We start from the raw sequence: 18,507 nt of genomic DNA, 5'->3' as shown, positions 1-18,507 counted from the left end.
GCACCCACCTCTTTTCCTTCCTCATCCAATGTCTTGAAAGAGTCCTTACATTCACTATTTTTATCTCATCTTCCATTCAATATTCACACTACTACAATCGAGACATTAATCTATATTTCTTTACTGATGAGACCATTCAACAGGGTAGTTGAAAACAATTCTTTTCAGCAAGTCCTCCTTCACACAGCATGCTTTCTCCCAGCAAAGAGCTTGAGTATTAAAGTGGGAAATGTCTTTTTTTTAAGTTTATTTATTTATTTTGAGAGAGCGTGAGTGGGGGAGGGGCAGAGAGGGGTGACAGAGAATTCACAAGCAGGCTCCACAAAGGCAGCATAGGAGCCCAGGGTGGGGCTTTAACTCACAAACTTTGAAATCATGACCCTAGCCCAAATCAAGAGCCAATGCTTAACCGACTAAGCCACTCAGGGACCCCTAGAGTGGGAAATGCCTTATTTGCCATAGGCTACAGCAAATAACTCCTTAACAATGTCTTTGATTTCTGCTTTGATTTTTGTTTAATTCTAGGCCAACCAAAGCAATAATGTCAGATAAAGTTTTAAGAAAATCATCTTATTTTATTAAGTGAATAAGAAAAGCCCCACTTCATGTTTGTTAATGTAACTGCAAAGGATGATCTTAAATGGCTTGGATGTGATGTAGATTACTTAATTTTGATGTTACCTTAGTTCCAGTTTTAGGGGGTTTTAAGTTTACCAGGAAGTGGGGTATGTTACCATAAAAATGAGTTATATGTGTTTCAGCTTAACCTGACCACATTATAAATTACTGCTTTTATTATAAATTACTCACTTTTATCCATTACGCTCCTCCAAGTTTAGAGTCTTTAAATATAGCAAAATGTAATTTCCTTTATTCTAAATCAAAGCACAATTGGCTCTGGACAGGACTGAATAAGCTGTATTTGTCTTATAGAATGCCAACATGATATGCTTGAAAGAGCAATGGGTAGGAAGCTGAACTCCCTTCAAGCCTAATAACCTAACACTGTATTGGTCCAAAAAAGCTGCAAGTAACACTTAATAATTTCAAAAGATATGATTCAGGGTGGGGGGCATGTTAATTCAGTTATCTACAAAAACTAATACAGGAACACAACTAAAAAATATTTGGCAAGACGTGTTAAGACAGAAAATAGCAGGCACTGCTAATGGGACATTAAATTATTACCACCAGAGCACCTGGCTGGCTCCTGTAGAGTGTGCAACTCTTGATCTGGGAATTGTGAGTTCGAGCCCAATACGATGTAGAATACTCAAAAATAAAATCTTTAAAAAAGTAAATAGGGGCACCTGGGTGGCTCAGTTGGTAAAGCATCTGACTTCAGCTCAGGTCATGATCTCATGGTTCATAGGTTCGAGCTCCACATCGGGCTCTGTGCTGACAGCTCAGAGCCTGGTGCTCACTTCAAATTCTGTGTGTGTGTGTCTCTCACTCTCTCTCTCTCTCTCTCTCTGTGTGCCACTCCCCTGTGCACTTGAGTACATGTGCTCTCTCTCTCTCAAAAACTAAAAAAAAAAAAAATTAATTAATTATTACAACCATTCCAGGAATCGATTTGGCATTACAAACATTTAGATCTTTGTCCCAGTAATTTCTTTTTCAGGATTTTAGCCTGAAAAATAATCTGAGGGATGCCTGGGTCACTCAGTCAGTTGAGCATCTGACTCTTGATTTCAGCTCAGGTCATGATTCCAGGGTTGTGGGATTAAGCCCAACACCAGGCTGCACATGCAGTGTTGAGCCTATTTGGGATTCTCTCTCTCTCCCCCTGCACTTCTCCCCAGCTCGCATACTCATTTGCTCTCTGTATATAAAATAAAAAAATAATTTAAAGAGAAATAAAAATAATCTGAAATGTGGATAAAATATAGACATAAACATGTTCCCTGAAACTTTATTCACAACAGAGAAAAATAAACATAATAATGTTATAAGAATGTTAAGTAAATTTTAGTATCTCAATATAAAAGAATATTAGACAACTATTAAAAATGAAGTTTGCCAACAAATAACATAGAAAATACATATACAATACTACTAAATAAAAAATATAAAATTGCACATGCACTATGATTTTAACTGTAAAGAAAAAAAACTTACAAAAATAACAGAAACTTTCAGAGTACAATTTGATAGTATATAAGAGTCAAAAACATATTCATACCTTTTGACAGTAATTCTCCTTCTAGAAATGTATCAGAAGAAAATAATTACAGTTGGCACAAATATGTTAATGAATAATCAAGTCTTCTGCAGTGTTATTTCGGTAGAGAGTATTAAACATTTTATTTGTTGTTTCTTTTTTACTTTTTTTATGTCTTTTATTTTATTTTTGAGAGAAAGAGAGACAGTATGAGCAGAGGAGGAGCAGAGAGAGAGAGAGAGAGACACAGAATCTGAAGCAGGCTCCAGGCTCTGAGCTAGCCTTCAGCAAAGAGCCCGATGCAGGGCTCGAACCCATGAACCGTGAGATCATGACCTGAGCTCAAGTCGGATGCTTAACTGACTGAGCCACCCAGGCGCCCCTATTTGTTGTTTCTTAAAATAAGATCTAATTTTCAGATGTATTGTAGTTATTAAATACTTTAAAAGCATTTCATAATTTATAATACCATTATGATTTTTTTCTATATGAATCTATTCAGTATTAACTGGGTAATTTATCATAAGTAAACAGGGAGTTTGTGTTCCCAATCAATCGTTTTTCTGAATGCATTTCAACCTTTCCTACAGTTCAAGCCCATATAATATCCAGTGTTGGGGCACCAGGCTGGCTCAGAGAATGCAACTCTTGATCTCAGAGTTGCTAGTTAGAGCCCCATACTGGGTGTAGAGATTACTTAAAATCTTAAAAAATATATATCCAGAGCACCTGGGTGGCTCAGTCAGTTAAACATCTGACTCTTGATATCAGCTGAGGTCTTGAGTTCAAACCCCATGATGGGCTCTGTGCTGGGCATGAAGACCACTTCAAAAAAAAAAAAAATCCAGTCCTTTTTAACCTCCATTTTTATTTCTTCCATGTTCTTTATATCTTCTCATATTAATGTCTCTTATAATTCACTAATGTGTTGTTATTTGAGTTAAATTATGTTTTGCTCTCATGATAAATTTTGTATTTTAAATACAGAACTGCAAGAATCTGACAGCTTCAACTTGTTTTGTTTTGTATTTATTTTCCCTGCTTCTCAGTTGCAGTGCTATTCTTAACAGTGAAAGTTCTAAAATAATAGAAATGTCAACAATTACTTTAATTATAATACAGCCATCTGAAAAGACACTGTGTAGCTCAAAACCAAGTATCCTAAAGAGAAGCCTGTTACTCTGAGTGCCTGACTGGGAGTTCCCTATGCTCTGGTGAATTAGACCACAAATGGGCATCTGATTTTAGAACAGCTAATCCCTGGGCTAGCTGCAGCATACGGGATGGCAAGGTCCACATAACGCACCCAATTTAGACAACATTAACTAACTCAATCTGATCCTCTTTCTTGAGGTATCTCTAAATAGGAGACAATAGTTGGTAACATGAAGCTTCAACTGAAGCCAAGATACAGTAAAGCCATGAATAAGGAGAACTAAGAAATAAGCTGAAGCCAACAGTAAGCAGATACAATGAGACAGAGGAAAAGCACTCAGTCAGTCACATTGCAACAGCATAAACTCAAACTGAAAGTAGGTAAGTCACCATGATAGACCATTAGACCAGGGAGCAAAGGACACATGCTATTGAGAAAAACAACAGAATAACTTTATAGACAGATTGTACTATATCCAAAAATATTAATATTCCAATCTCTTTGAAGCCTGACTGTACAGTGACAAAAAGCCTCCTGTTTTCCTTAGTGTCCATGCATTTCCACTGCTTAAGGTCCTCTGAGTGATTCTGTTCTCCGAAATCTAATAGAGCCTTATATTTTATACTTTAAGAACCCATAGTGACACTGGCATATTTTCCTAACATTAAATGAAAATGTAGAATACAAAATACTTTCAAGTATAATGTCAACTTTTTAATAAATATTTTACATATACACAGAATATTTTAAAAAGATAATCTGTCAAAATATTAATAGTGATCATAGGCAATTACCCTATGGGTGCTATTTCATTTTTGACATTTTCAGGTTTTCTAAAATTTCTATACTAACATATTATTGCTATTTTAAACTAAACAAGGCATTCCTAGAAAGGAAAGTTTAATAAGGACTAGAAACAAATACACCAAAATATTAAATGACCTTGGTCTCGGTGATTGTAGACAAATTTATTTTCTGCTTCAGTGAGCAATATTACTTTCCAATTTTTAAGTAATCCTTATTTTTCACTATAATTAGAAAAGGATTTTAAAAAAACAAAAAGAATTACACCTAAAGAAAATATAGATTAAAAAGGTTTTGTTTTTAAAAATTTACTTGTAAGTAATCTCTACACCCAATATGGGGTTCAAACTCACAACCCCAAGATTGAGTCACATGCGCCACTGACTGAGCCAGCCAGGAACCCCAAAGGGGTTTTGTTTCAGACTGAGGAAATATATGTGTGATTGACATGTCTAGATTTCAAAATAATTCTACTTTTAACGGATTTTGTAAATTACATGCTTAAGGATTTTTAAAGTAAGTTTAAATATGTAATTAGTATACTGTAAAGAATTTAGAAATTAAAGAGAAAAAATAACTTCTAATTCACAACACTAGAATCTCAGAATTTGAGAGTTAGAAAAAACCGGTTATCATTTAGTCCAAATACTGCATTTTATAGATGAAGAAATTAATGCCTAAGAGGTGAGTAACTCAGGGCTCATGGCTAATTAGTATGTAGGAGATCTAGAGCTTACTGTCCTGACCCCAAGTCTGGGGCAATTTCTACTACAGGAAAATGCCTCTAACAACTTTCTCTGTAAGTCTAAAAAATGTTTATCCCCTTGAACTAGAAACTTATAGATGGGGAAGATATTTGAGGATTGGAGGGGAAAAAGTTTTTTTTTCCAACAAATGAAAATTATAAAATTAAAACTAGTACAAAATACATGTAAATATTCTCTAATGGATCTAGAAAAATAAAGTATTTTTTAGCTTTTCACTTTTATATCTAAAATTCCAAAATACATAGATTTTTAATGTTTGTGTTGATAAATAATACAGAGAATGCGTAAGTATGCTGCCTTGGTTCAATAAAGTAAAAGAAGCAATTAAGTAAACAGACTCTGGAGCCAGCCAGACTGCCTGGAATGAAACCCTGATGCTGCCATTTACTAGATGTCTCACTGAGCAAGTTAAGTTACCTTTCTTTTCTGGGCTTTAGTTTCCCCATTCATACACCAGGGACAATAATAGTGCCTAACTCATTAAATAGTTCATATAATAAAGGACCAACAGTGCATGGCATAAACCCTATATGTTGTACCTTTTATTATAAAACAACTTAAATGTCTGGTGTTTTTATTATGGTCATCATTCTTCTAATAAAGTAGGCAATGTCATTTAATGGCCACTATGGATAACCAGAAAAACTAGAGCATGCCCAAATATCAATGACCTCACAAATACAGTCTTCAAACAGCTTAGCAAATAGAATAGCCAATGATCAAACTGGCTGTTATCTGTGAAAGATTTTCCAACTTTTTGTCGACTTCTTCAAGGTCAGAGAATGATATGAAGGAAAACAGGCTACTCAGGGAGGTGCTAGGTTTAAGAAAGATAGGCTATATAAAAGAGTTACAAACTCTACAAGCTAATATGGGCAAGCATCGGACCAGGAGTCCAGGCAGGTGAGACAAAGGCTGAAAAGCACAAAGAAATTACTGTGGTGAAGATGGAAGAACAATACAGTGGAAAGACCTAACGCCCAAGTTCTAATCCTGGTCCAGATATCAACTAGGAATATTCTTTTAGGAAAGCAAGTCTCGCTCCTGGCTTTATTTGCTTCAGGTAAGACAACTGGCCTCTCAGGGTCATATATGACCCTAAGATCAAATGGTGTCCCAAAGATTTTAAGAAAAAAAAAAATTAGCAAGGCTTTCTGAATTCATTATTTCATATGTGGCACAGCTGCTATAAAATAGGAAGAAAGTTTTAAAACTTTATTCTTGTCAAAAAAAGTTTGAGTTGTTCTCCTTGCAAGAGAAGGCTGTCAAGTGTGCACTATTTATCAAGCATGGCTCATGTCAACTTTCTGAAAAAGAAAGCAATTATGAAAAAAGAACAGCAAGGGGGAAGTGGATGAATTTTAATTTTAAATGGAGGGGGATCATTAAGAAAATAACTGTGAAAGATCTGAAGGTGAATGAGCTAGCCATTTGGATATCTGGGGGAAATATTCCAGAAAGTAGAACCAACCAGTACAAAAGCCCTAAGTCACCAGTGTGCTTGGAATCACCCGGAGAACAGAAAGGAGGCTAGTGTGACTAGAATGCAGAAAGCAAATCAAAGAATAGTAGAAAAGAAATTAGAAAAGTAACAACCGGTCAGATCACACAGGGGTGTATAGGCCACTAAAAGGGACTTAAACTCTGAGGATCGGGAGCTTTGGGGAGGTTTAATACAGAAAAGAGACAGGATTTGATTTGTTTTAAAAGGATCATGGGGCACCTGGGTGGCTCAGGCAGTTAAGCACCTGCCTTCGACTCAGGCCATGATCTCACAGTTCATAAATTCCAGCCCCACATTGGGCTCTCTGCTGTCAGCACGCGGCCCACTTTGGATCCTCTGTTCTCCCGTCCCCCTATCTGCTCCTCCCCTGCTTACGCTGTCTCTTTCTCAAAAATAATAAAGTAAACATTTAGAAAAATCTGTAGCATAATGCTCCATTTAAATAAATAAATAGATAAATAATCGAAGGATCACTGTGGCAGATGCACTAGGAAGACTGTAACGGTTGAGAGGCAAAGGAAGGAGGGAGGGGAAAAAATTAAGCTTACAGCAGATAAGAGATGATGACAACTCACACCTGTAGTGGAGATGATAAAAAACGGTCCAAATTTGAATATATTTTAAAGACAGAGCCAATGGATGATTTCTTGACAGTCTTGGATGCAAGGAAAGAGAAAGAAGGACTTTAAGGATGTATCAAAGATGTCTTTAATCTAAACAAATAGGATGCCAGATCTGTCATCGACTGAGAATAAAAAAACTACAAATTAAGTAATATGAAATTAATATGGGGAAAAGATTATGAAGTCAGTTTTCAATATTCTAGATCTCGAGACACTCGACCTGTACAAATGTAGGCTCACAGACTTTTATTTTCCTAATGATATGACAAGATCTATGAGCATGCAAACTAGAACTTTCAAACTGAACACATGGGGAGTTATGAGGATGGCAAGTGAAGACAGCACTTACTTCCTAATGTTGAACTCTGAGCTCAATGGAATCAGCTTTTCAGCTATTTTGTAAGATGAAGTTGTAACTATAGAAGAAATTAACAGAGTTTAATGCATACAATCCACACTTTAAATTCATCTGGTTGCCTTGATATACATCAGAGTATCAATGTGGTTCAAGGAGGAAGGGACAGAACTGAAAGTGCACTGTGTATATTTACCCAGAAGATACAGAACCCCCAGAGTTGGGAGACATATATATGAATCTCAGAACACACCTAAAAATTTTAAAAATGTGACCAAATTCTGAATATTTGGGTTCATCAGCTCTGTAAAAGTACAATCTTTTTTTTAAATGTTTGTTTATTTATTTTGAGAGAGAGAGAGAACACCCACTGGGGAGGGGAAGACAGAGAGAGACAGAGAGAGAGAGACAGAGAAAGAGAGAGACAGAGAGAGAGAGGATCCCAAGCAGGCTCCATGCTGCCAGTGCAGAGTCCGATGTGGGGCTCAAACTCACGAACTATGAGGTCAAGACCTTAGCTGAAATCAAGAGTCAGATGCTTTTTTTCTTTTTTGAGAGACAGAGACCAAGTATGAGCAGAGGAGGTTCAGATAGAGGGAGAGACACAAAATCCAAAGCAGGGTCCAGGCTTCTGAGCTGTCAGCACAGAGCCTGATGCAGGGCTGGGACTCACAAACTGCAAGATCATGACCTGAGCCAAAGGTGGCCGCTTAACTGACTGAGCCACCCAAGCACTCCAAGAGTCAGATGCTTAACTGACTGAGCTACCCAGGCACCCCTGTGAAAGTACAATCCTACTAATAAACTAGTGAAATCAAAGACTTAATTATTTAAATCATTTATTAATTTACTCATCACTATATAGTTCCATAATATTCTAACATTAGAATTTTACTAATTTTCAATTATGAAGATATTTTCAAGTATTTATAAGTTTACATATGCTATTAAACAATGGCAGTTATGTAATGTATATTGAATAAACTTAATGGTATTAACTTCTGATGGAGAAGAGCTTAAGGAGAAAACAAATCGTTGGCCCAGGCCTTTGTGAGAAAATTTCAACCACTGTGTACTCAACTGAGTTTTAAGTGTCAAAACTTTAAAAGCACAGCCTTTTCTTCCAATCTAATAAACAGATCACTGTCGAACAGCACACATCTTGTACTTGGGGGGGACACTTTACAAAGGCCCTCACTTCAACATTCTCAGATCTTGGGGGAAAGCCCCTTTCCACTTCCGGCGCAGGCTGTCCTGGCACGCTGGCCGCCCTGCAGCAGCACAACAGGAAATGCAGGTATGTCATCAAGACAGGTCTCGCCTACAGTAAGGGAAGCCACAGTTCTCTGACCTCACTTTTTACAAAGCAAAATAAATAAATAAATAAATAAAATAATAGTAAAAAATGAGATGGGGATGGGGAATGAGACAGCGAAAGCAGCTACTGCTATTTTTCCATATCTCATAGGAAATATGATGACCTGTAGACAGAACCATAACACCTCCTTTATCAAAAGACCATCACCAGTATCATGTCTCATCTACACCATTCAAAAGCCTCCTAACTAAGGTCTCCGGTTTCCGTCTAATCCGTCTACAATCCTTTCCTGCCCCTACTGAAGCTCACCGACGTCATTTCGAGGCACTGTCCCCTTAAACTCCCCACGTTCACCGCAGTACCCACGGAGCGGTCCTCCGGCCAGCCAGGTCAGCCAGGCTTATTTTACGGTTCTCCACATGCAGGACGCTCGTCACACAACTCTTCCATCCTTCCTAAATGTTACTCCTCCCAGGGGAGCTGCTCCCTAACCACGTTATTTTCGGTCACGGCACTCTACCGGCGCCTTCACAGCAATGTGTTCAGATACACTTTGTCTCTTGACTATAAGCTCTAGGAGGACAGAGGAACTATGTGTTTTATTCATAACTATGTACCTAGAGTCTCGCATAATACCTTAACATAAAATTCAATAAATGTTTGTTAAGTTACTGATCAGGAAACTTTAATAAGACAGCTGAAAACTGGGGCACCTGGGTGGCTCAGTCGGTGGAGCGTCCAACTTCGGCTCAAGTCATGATTTAGTCCATGGATTTGAGCCTTGTGCTGGGCTCAGTGCTGACAGCCTAGAGCCTGGGACCAGCTTCAGATTCCATGTCTCCCTCTCTCTCTGGCCCTCCCCAGCTCATGCTCTGTCTGTCTCTCTCTCAATAATAAACAAACATTTTTTTTAAAAAGGCGAAAATGAAGGATTAAGCAAAAAATTCTCTGAGTAAACAAATTTCTTAAAATTCAAGTATTAAAAGTCAAGCATCTAAATCCAGCACTCAGAACCAACTCTCTTACTTTATTCATAGTTCTAATACCGTTGGTTGTCTCATTCCCAACCTACAGTTCATCCATTAGATAAAGAAGGTAAATAGGAAATGAAAGCCCACACATGTGAAATTTAAAATAAAGTGCCATTTAGAGAAGATCCTTAAAACTCCTGAGTGGCTCAGTAGGTTAAGTGTCCAGCTTCAGCTCAGGTCATGATCTCATGGTTCATGAGTTCAAGCCAGTGTCAGGCTCTGTGCCGACAGCTCAGAGCCTGGAGCCTGCTTTGGATTCTCTGTCTCCCTCTCTCTCCCTCTTCCCCACTCACTATTTTTCTCTGTCTCTCTCAAAAATAAACATTTAAAAAATTTAAAAAAGAGAGAGAAGTTCCTCAAACCCCAAAAATACCTCATGAACCCCTAAGAATATGTCTGTGTACCAACCTGATAATATCTGCTTTTGATTATGTGTTTTCTCAACACAATGAGATAATTCTGATTTATGCTCAGGATCTTGTTTTCTTTATTTTTTTTTAACTTTTATTTATTTCTGAGAGAGAAAGAGAGAGACAGGGGATGAGCAGGGGAGGGGAAGAGAGAGAGGGAGACACAGAATCAGAAGCAGGCTTCAGGCTCTGAGCTGTCATCACATGGCCCAACACAGGGCTCGAACTCATGAGCCTTCAAGCCGTGAGATCATGACCTGAGCCAAAGTCGGCCACTGAACCAACTGAGCTACCCAGGCACCCCAGGATCTTGTTTTAAAGCAGGAAAGCATATGTAACGTTTTAAATGGATTTCCAGGAAAACGGTTAAGATTGGTCAAAAAATGTTCATGAAAGGATAAATATCAAAATATGTAATAAGTAATAATTTGCTGTATTTCTACCCTGGGTCCATGACATTAGATAAATTATTTCTGACTCTCACACCTAATCTCTGAGGTAGACACTATTCCTTCTGCAGATGAGGAAACTAACATTCAGAAAGGTTAATGGCTACAGTTAAGTTATAGTTAAGAAGTATCTGAGAATTAAAACTAATCTGCTTAACATAAAAGACCATACTCTTTCCACATACTACCAACTGCTCTAAATGTGTCTGATATGAGAATTACCTAAACTCTTATTAAAGATAAAAATTCCTAGGGACATCTGGGTATATCAGTTGACTAAGTGTCCAACTCTTGATTTTGGCTCAGGTCATGATCTCACAGTTTGTGGGACTGAGCCCCAAATCAGGCTCCACGCTGACAGCACAGAGCCTACTTGGGATGGATTCTCTCCCCTCTCTCTAGCCCTCCCCAGCTTGTGTACACTCTCTCAAAATAAATAAACTTTAAAAAGAAATAGAAATTCCTAGACTCTTTCCTTAAAGATTTCGACTGGGGTTATCAGAGCTGAGAACCTAAAAGGTATATATTTTTTAAATGCTCTTGGGTGCCTAGTTGGCTCAGTCAGTTTAGCATCCAACTCTTAGTTTCAGCTCAGGTCATGATCTCACGGTTTGTTGAGTTCAAATCCTGCATCAGGATCTGTGCTGGTAGCCTGCACAGAGCCTGCTTCGGATTCTCTCTCTCTCTCTCCTTTTCTCTGCTCCTTCCAATAAATTAATAAACCTTAAAAAATAAAATAAAATACTCTCAGTGATTCTGATAATCAGGCAAGTTTAAGAAATCCTACATGGGGGGGAGGGGGTAGTGCCTAAGCAGCTCAGTCAGTTAGGTGTGGGACTTCGGCTCAAGTCATGATCTTGCAATTTGTGAGTTCGAGCCCCATGTCAGGCTCTGTGCTGACAGCTCAGAGCCTGAAGCCTGCTTCAGATTCTGTGTCTCCCTCTCTCTCTGCCCAACCCCTAATTGAGCTCTGTCGCTGTTTCTCTCCCTCTCTCAAAAGTAAATAAATATTAAAAATTTTTAAGAAAAAAAGGGAAGATATCTGCATTGGGACTAAGCTAGCCTACATGAATGGTGAAAGTCTGGTTTAAGATTTGATTTTATAAATGAATTCTGAAACAAATTATGAAAAGTCACAAAAACAATCTTACACAGAAGATACTAAAGTAAGGATACTTAAAAGTATTTGTTGCTACATGTTATACTTAAAGCTTAATTTTATTGAGAATAAAATCTTAAGTAGCTTTATAGATTAGAAAACTAAACCAGACATAGATACTATAGCGAGTAAAAGATCCTGGGCATGTAACCTATTCCTAATAAGGAATATAAACTCAGGGCACCTGGGTGGCTCATTCGGTCTACTGTCCAACTCTTGATTTCAGCTCAGGTCATGATCCTAGAATTGTAGGATCAAGCTTCATATTGGGGGCCACGCTGAGCATGGAAAATGCTTAAGATTCTCTCTCCCTCTGCCCCTCTCCCCCACTCTCATGCTCTCGAAAATAAATAAATAAATAAATAAAGGAATATAAACTCAAATTGGAGTTTAGGAGTAGCTCTCAAAGTAAAAATACTATTCTTTAGAAAAATATTATTATTCAGACTAATGTTATCTAGAATAGATTTTAACTAATTATCATAATTTCATATAATTTATTTTTCACCATTTAGTCCCTGTATTCCATTTAGCTAGTCACATAAAATTTTAAGCACTACTCAATTTCACATCTGTTAAGAGGCAGAAATCCAACACTGAACCGTTGACACTGAAACACCATGTAAACTTCAAATTCAAATATAGTAAAAGTTTGAAACTTCAGTTTACTGCCATATTCCTCATTTCATCAAGAATGTTTACCCACTGAGAAGTTTTAGTGGTTGCTCCAATTAAAGTGATTTGTGTTCTTTTTCTTTGTGTTATCAAAGATATGTTTGATGTTATATTCTAAATCCAACTGATTTCCTTTTAAATAATAAGGAGTAAGAAAAATCTCTGGGGAAAAAATATCTTACCTTAATTTTACAATTTCCTTATAATTATCAAATTTTGTTTAAAAAAAGGGAAACCACTTATCATCTGAATGTGATTTTATAAGATGCTATTGTAAGACACTGTTTGCCTGCATCAGGAGGTTCAAGAAAGAAAACAGTTACTCCTTTGGCAACTGTAACAAGACCCAAAGATGTATGCAATTATCTCATTTATTTAGCAAACATTTTAGGACCTATAAAATTCCAGACACTAGATGAAATAGTGGAAAAATAAAGACTAATAAACACAATTCCTGCCCTCAAAGAACTTTACAGCCTTATGGAGAAATATCAATAATGTCTTTAAAAATATCTCAGAACAAAAGGTTAATCTTTAAAAATGGAATCTGCCTTACATATCATGTTGGGAGAGGGAGAGAAGGTGAAAGTTATGAAGTTAAAAAAATGTTTAATTGAAGTGATTCTGTTATTTGGGCAAATCATGTTCAGTTCTCCTGTTGCTAACGACAGCATCTGGTAGCAGTCTGATACATTTGGAATACTTGGAATACTGATACGTTTCAAGATAGATCATTTTTTATTAACTCTACCATTTGAAAGGTCAAGGTCATCTTGTGATATCTCCTATACAAACATCTTATTGCACCCCAAGTCCAAGTTTTTTCATTTCAAGCCACATTTCTAAATCTTTCAATTTTCCACAGCATACCTGAGATGAAGACAAGCAAAGAAAGAGAGTTCCACAGCCTTAGGTAGAAACCGGTACTGAAGAATGAGGAATTATTTGTGGAGATGGTAGGAAGATTACCCCTCAGAAGAGAGTACATGAAGATACAATAATTTTGTGAAATTAGAAGAGAATAACATTATTAGAACCAAACCTTAGCAAAATAACTTGGCTCTATGGCAGGGCTTAAGTTAGAAGCCAAAGATTATATATGCCCTACGAAAGCCCCATGTGTGATTCTGACGTAGGAGGGCTTTAAGTGAGACAGAAGCAAGTAATAGATCAGCTAGGAAATACTGGTCTAAAAACTAGTTTTAAATTCTAAGTTTTAGATTAACATCCTTTAACATTGTCATCATTGTGAAAAATCAAAGTCCTCAACAATGATTGCTCTATTTTGACAAATCTACTGAAGAGTAAAAAACTTTTTAATTTAAAAATATTAACCAATCTAGCCTATACCACCTAGTGAGTTAATCACTGTTCCCCTCATCTTTATTACATAATAAAATGAGAAAACTCTCTTTCTCTCACAGACGTGCATTCACACATACACATGAAATCTACTTCTAATTGAAGTGTGAACTCAAATCTTTTAAATTACATGCACATAAATGTTAAGCAATAATAGGAACTTATTTCCCTCTTCCTTCAAATACCACTTTTCCTCAAAATATGCTTCTTTATAAGATTTCTCCCTGTTGGGGCTGCCACTCTGTTCCACATTGCTACATGCAAATCTAGCAATAAAGAGAATTATTAAACTTATCCAGAAGAATGTCAAAAAAAGAACACTGAGCAGGATGGAAGTACAAAGTATAAGTCTGATTTGCAATCAATATAAAAATATTTGCATTAAAAAACACATTAAAGCATGCTTTGTTTGGACAAATTATTGTTTTATTTCCTTATATCCCCAAAACTTGATTATGCCCCCAAGATAACCACAACCTGCCTGTGTAGGAGAAAATGGAAGGTATCTTACTTTTTCACATCACTACGACATGCCAGAATGTGTCATATGAGAATAGAATGGTTTCTAAAATAAAATAAGAGTAATACTGTAAAATGATTATTATAGTAGGGAGGGGGAAAAGTAGAAATATTCAACTATAAAGCTCTACTCAAGAGTGAAATCTATGAAAAACATGCATGTAATCCAGATTGATGTGGATTACAGATGGTTCAGTTGGCACTATCATTTACTTCCAAACCAGTAAGGGAAGACTGCTCTAAAGAGCTCCTTAGTTTAAAACAAACAGGTTGGGGGCTCCTGGGTGGCTCAGTCAGTTGAATGTCCAACTTCAGCTCAGGTCATGATCTCTTGGTTCATGGGTTCAAGCCCCGCGTCAGGCTCTGTGCTGACAGCTCAGAGCCTGGAGCTGCTTCGGATTCTGTGTCTCCTTCTTTCTGCCCATCCCCTGTTCAAGCTCTGTCTCTCAAAAATATATAAATGTTAAAAAAAAATTATGAAACAAACAGGTTGGGTGGGAGCAGCAGCAGTTCCACTACAACTGTTTCAATGGCTCTTACCATTTATATTTAAGGGTAAGAAAAATGGAACATACTCAACAGTTAGAGTAACCAACCCATAAGAACCAATTTCAGGGGCACCTGGGTGGCTCAGGAGGTTGAGCCTCCAACTTTGGTCAGGTCATGATCTTACAGCTCAAGTTCAAGCCCTGCATGGGGCTCTGAGCTGATAGCTCAGAGCCGGGAACCTGCTTTGTATTCTGTATCTCCCATCTCTCTCTGTTCCTCCCCCACTTGTTCTCTTTCTCTCTCTCAAATAAATAAAACTTCAAAGAATTTTTTCAAAAAAGAACCAATTTCAAAAATCTTATAGGCACTAACTGGGCCACCCACTGGCATAGTATGCCTGTGAATTGTGTATGGTAGAGTCATGTAAAAAGTTTTGTGTTACTATTACTATACTTACCTATGTCACCACAAAACAGGTTTACTTTTCAATGAAGATCCTTACTAATTTCCATCCAAATACTTCACACAGTAATAAGTAAATACTTATACACATTGTTTAGAAATGGATAAATAGGACTAAAGTCAATCACTGTTAGGTTTGAAAATAGCAGTTTGGATTTCTTAGTACTGTGCTTCACACTAATATTTCTCAAAGTGGAACACTTTTAAGTGTAGAGAATAACTAATGAAGGTTAATATTTACTGAGCACCGTATCACACAATGTGATGATTTCCTGGCATATGCTGTCTCATTTAATCCTCAATAACCTTAAAAATTAAGGACTATCACGATCCCCACCATTACTGAAGAAGCATAAATGGTTTACCCAAGTGGCATGGCAGTGGGTAGTTTTGAACCCAAAGCCCAGAACCTAGGTAATGGGGAAAAGAAGGAAAGTGACTGAGAGAGATCGCAGAAATATTAACTCCCAATGTAGAAGGCACACTGCTTACTGGTGGCATGTAGCTCCTCCTCATACTCTGGAGGTTTTCAAACCTGCCTACACATTAGAATCACCTGGGGGACCTTCTAAGCGAACATCCAGGTCTGGGACCTCACTCAGATCCAAGGCCTTCAACCGGCCTGGCCCTGGGGAAAACACAGCTTTTCTTGTTATTGTTCTTTTGTTCGTTTAATTTCTGCAGGTAATTTTAATGGGCAGTAAGACTGAAAAACACTGATAATTATTTCCCACCCCATTAGCCTAAGTAGCCAACTATAATCAAATTTACTAGTCACCTATTTAATTCTGAGCACTTTATTATATTTTCTATTTACCCAACAGAGTGCTAAGTTTTTCTTTTCCTTAAGCAGAGGAAACATCACAACTCTAGCAGCACCTTTTTAAATAGCAAAAATTTGCCTGCTTTCCTTTAACAAGGGGAATTTAGGGGGAAAGGCAGGGAGATAGCATGAAAGAGTTAGAAAAAAAGAATCCCTTCCTTACGCACATATATACTCCCTAGGTTTAAAACAATGTAAAAAGGTCCTAAGTGTCAAACTAAAAATTAAATGGCAGGCTATGAGACTAAAAAAAAAAGTTCTGTAATGCACGTTAAAGAAAGATTTAACACTCATGAAACTTCTTAATTTTGTTGGAGATGACAGTTAAAATACTAAGTAGCTGTTATTGTGGTGATAAATCCCATTGTCTTCCGATGGCACTATGACAATGATTATGCGGTGTTTTCACCCTATTAAGTCACCTGAATATAAACTAACAGGTGCTAAAGAAATCAAAGCATTACATAAGCGTCCCCAAACAGCAATATGGCTGGTCACATCACGTCGTGAGAAATAACAAGGATTCTGCTGAAAATCTTCTAGAAGTCTTAACCTTTTCACTAAAAGTTATTCACTGCACATCCCACTCACCCCAGGCCAAAAATATAACGAACCCCTTTCAGATACTCTCAGACTTGCCGGTCCTTTTATTTCACTCGAAAGGTGCAGCACGAAGGTACCTGGCAAGCACAGAAGTTTGATCCAGAATTCGAACGAAAGATCTCAAACGAAGAACATAAACACTTCATGAGCCGTACAAAACTCTGGACTTCTCAGACAAACATTACAAAACTTCCTGCTTCCGGACAGCTCATTATTTGGTTCAAGTCTTCACATTCCTTTATTAGTCATAACCTTTTTCACAATTTTTCACAATTCCTTATTGTTTGAATAAGATCGGACTTTTAAATGTTGCCAATCAGACTTACAGGAAGGAGCCCTTATCAAACGAAGAAGCCATCCCGGAGTTCATGCCCAAAGGAGACTTTGATTACACAGAGTCCTCAGTGACCTGAGCACAGTTTGTGCAGCACGTAGATTTCTTTTTAAAACCTGCCTGTAAACACGCATCGTTCTGCGGATCTCAAATACAGGTTCACCTGTACCTGTTTATCACAGACAACTGCCAGAACCCGCACGACTTCCGCAGAAATTGACTCTGCGAGGAACCGGGAAGACCCGGGCGTATGTGTGAAAGGCACAGACGCAACAGTGAACCACTCATTACCAATTGTCACTGGGGTCTCACATGGGCCAGATCTGGCCTCTGAGCCATATGTCACTAGGCTCAAAGGCACAGACGAAGAGAGAGAACCGCAGGGTAACTGGATGAGAAAACAAGGGGGAGGAACCTCATAAATACGCGTACTTCCACCCCGAAGCTGAAGAGGTGCCCCAAAGGGTAGACTCTAAAGAAAAACCTTCGCTCCTGGGATCCGTCACATCGACCAGGCCTGTAGGGCCTGCTAAGGGGGTGTGGGGGGGGGGGGAAGGGCAGTGTCTGCCCTCGACTCCCGAGATCGAAACGAAATTAAAGCAAGTTCTCACTTCCTGGTCGCCTACTCTTCCCGAAGGCCCCGACACAAGACGGACACCGGGGAAAGAGGGCTCCCGAGGAGTAACCCCCCACCCCCAGCCCTACACCTTCCCGTCCTCGCCCTCCCCTCCTTCGGGCCTTACACTGTGACGTGACCGGAGCCGCGGACCACCACTGGGTCCGGCGAGTACTTGAGCAGCTGCTCCTCCAGGGCCCGCTCCTCGTCCTCCTCCTCCTCATAGATCTCGTCGAAATCCGCCATCCTGAGTCTCCGAGGCCCCTGCCCAGAGGGGCCTGACTCCTGGGGCCGGGGCCGGGAAACGGACTGGCGAGGCGGCGAAGGCTGAAGGGAGTCGCTGCCTCGGGCTCAGAGGCCGCGGAGTTCGCTCTTGGCTGCCTCGGCTCCGGCTACAGAGGAGATGGGGTCCCGGCCGTGGCCGCCGCCGCCGCCATTACCATCAGCAATAACAACAACACAATGTCAACATCCGCCCAAGGGCCGACACCTCCACCAGCACTGCCACTGCCGCCGCCGCCGCAGCAGCAACTCAGGCAACCACAGCAACAACCAGAGCCACCCGCAGCGGGAGCAGCCGGCTACGACATCGCGAGACTTCTCGGGAGTGCGACGGGCGCGTGGGCGCGCGCACGTGAGGCGAAGCGCGCTCCCAGGGCGCTTTCCTTCCTCCGCTCCCACCCGTCGACGACGCTTCGGGAGCGCGCCCCTGCTGGCGCAGTCCCGCCCTCCAGCAAGTGGGTCTGGGTCCTGCAAGGAACGGATGGCTCTGAGGGCCAGGCGCGTTGACCCGGGCTGGAGGAATGGAGCTCGGAGTGTCCAGTGGAGCTGTTAATCACCCAAAGTAACCTCTAATCAGAACTACTAAAAACAAAAACCTTGGT

The 18,507-nt window shown here is 39.2% G+C and overlaps 1 protein-coding gene across 2 annotated transcripts in view; it reads right to left on the bottom strand.

Annotated features, from left to right (window-relative positions):
• The window catches only part of CHIC2 (cysteine rich hydrophobic domain 2), a 57,146-nt gene extending 38,882 nt beyond the window's left edge, over positions 1-18,264 (bottom strand). The window contains exon 1 of one of the 2 annotated variants that reach the window (XM_029945805.1): positions 17,751-18,264. In XM_029945805.1, the coding sequence (XP_029801665.1) occupies positions 17,751-17,869 (119 nt within the window). In that variant the 5' untranslated portion in view covers positions 17,870-18,264. Of the gene's footprint in view, positions 1-16,999; positions 17,239-17,750 lie in introns of those variants that run through there. The other variant, XM_029945810.1, reaches the window with a different exon arrangement.
• Between the last annotated feature and the right edge of the window lie 243 nt (positions 18,265-18,507).

This window comes from Suricata suricatta, chromosome 1, assembly GCF_006229205.1.
Source record: "Suricata suricatta isolate VVHF042 chromosome 1, meerkat_22Aug2017_6uvM2_HiC, whole genome shotgun sequence".
In the NCBI taxonomy this organism is placed as follows: domain Eukaryota; kingdom Metazoa; phylum Chordata; class Mammalia; order Carnivora; family Herpestidae; genus Suricata; species Suricata suricatta.
The sequence above is the reverse complement of the archived record's forward strand: the minus strand, read 5'-3'. Positions and strand labels throughout refer to the sequence as shown.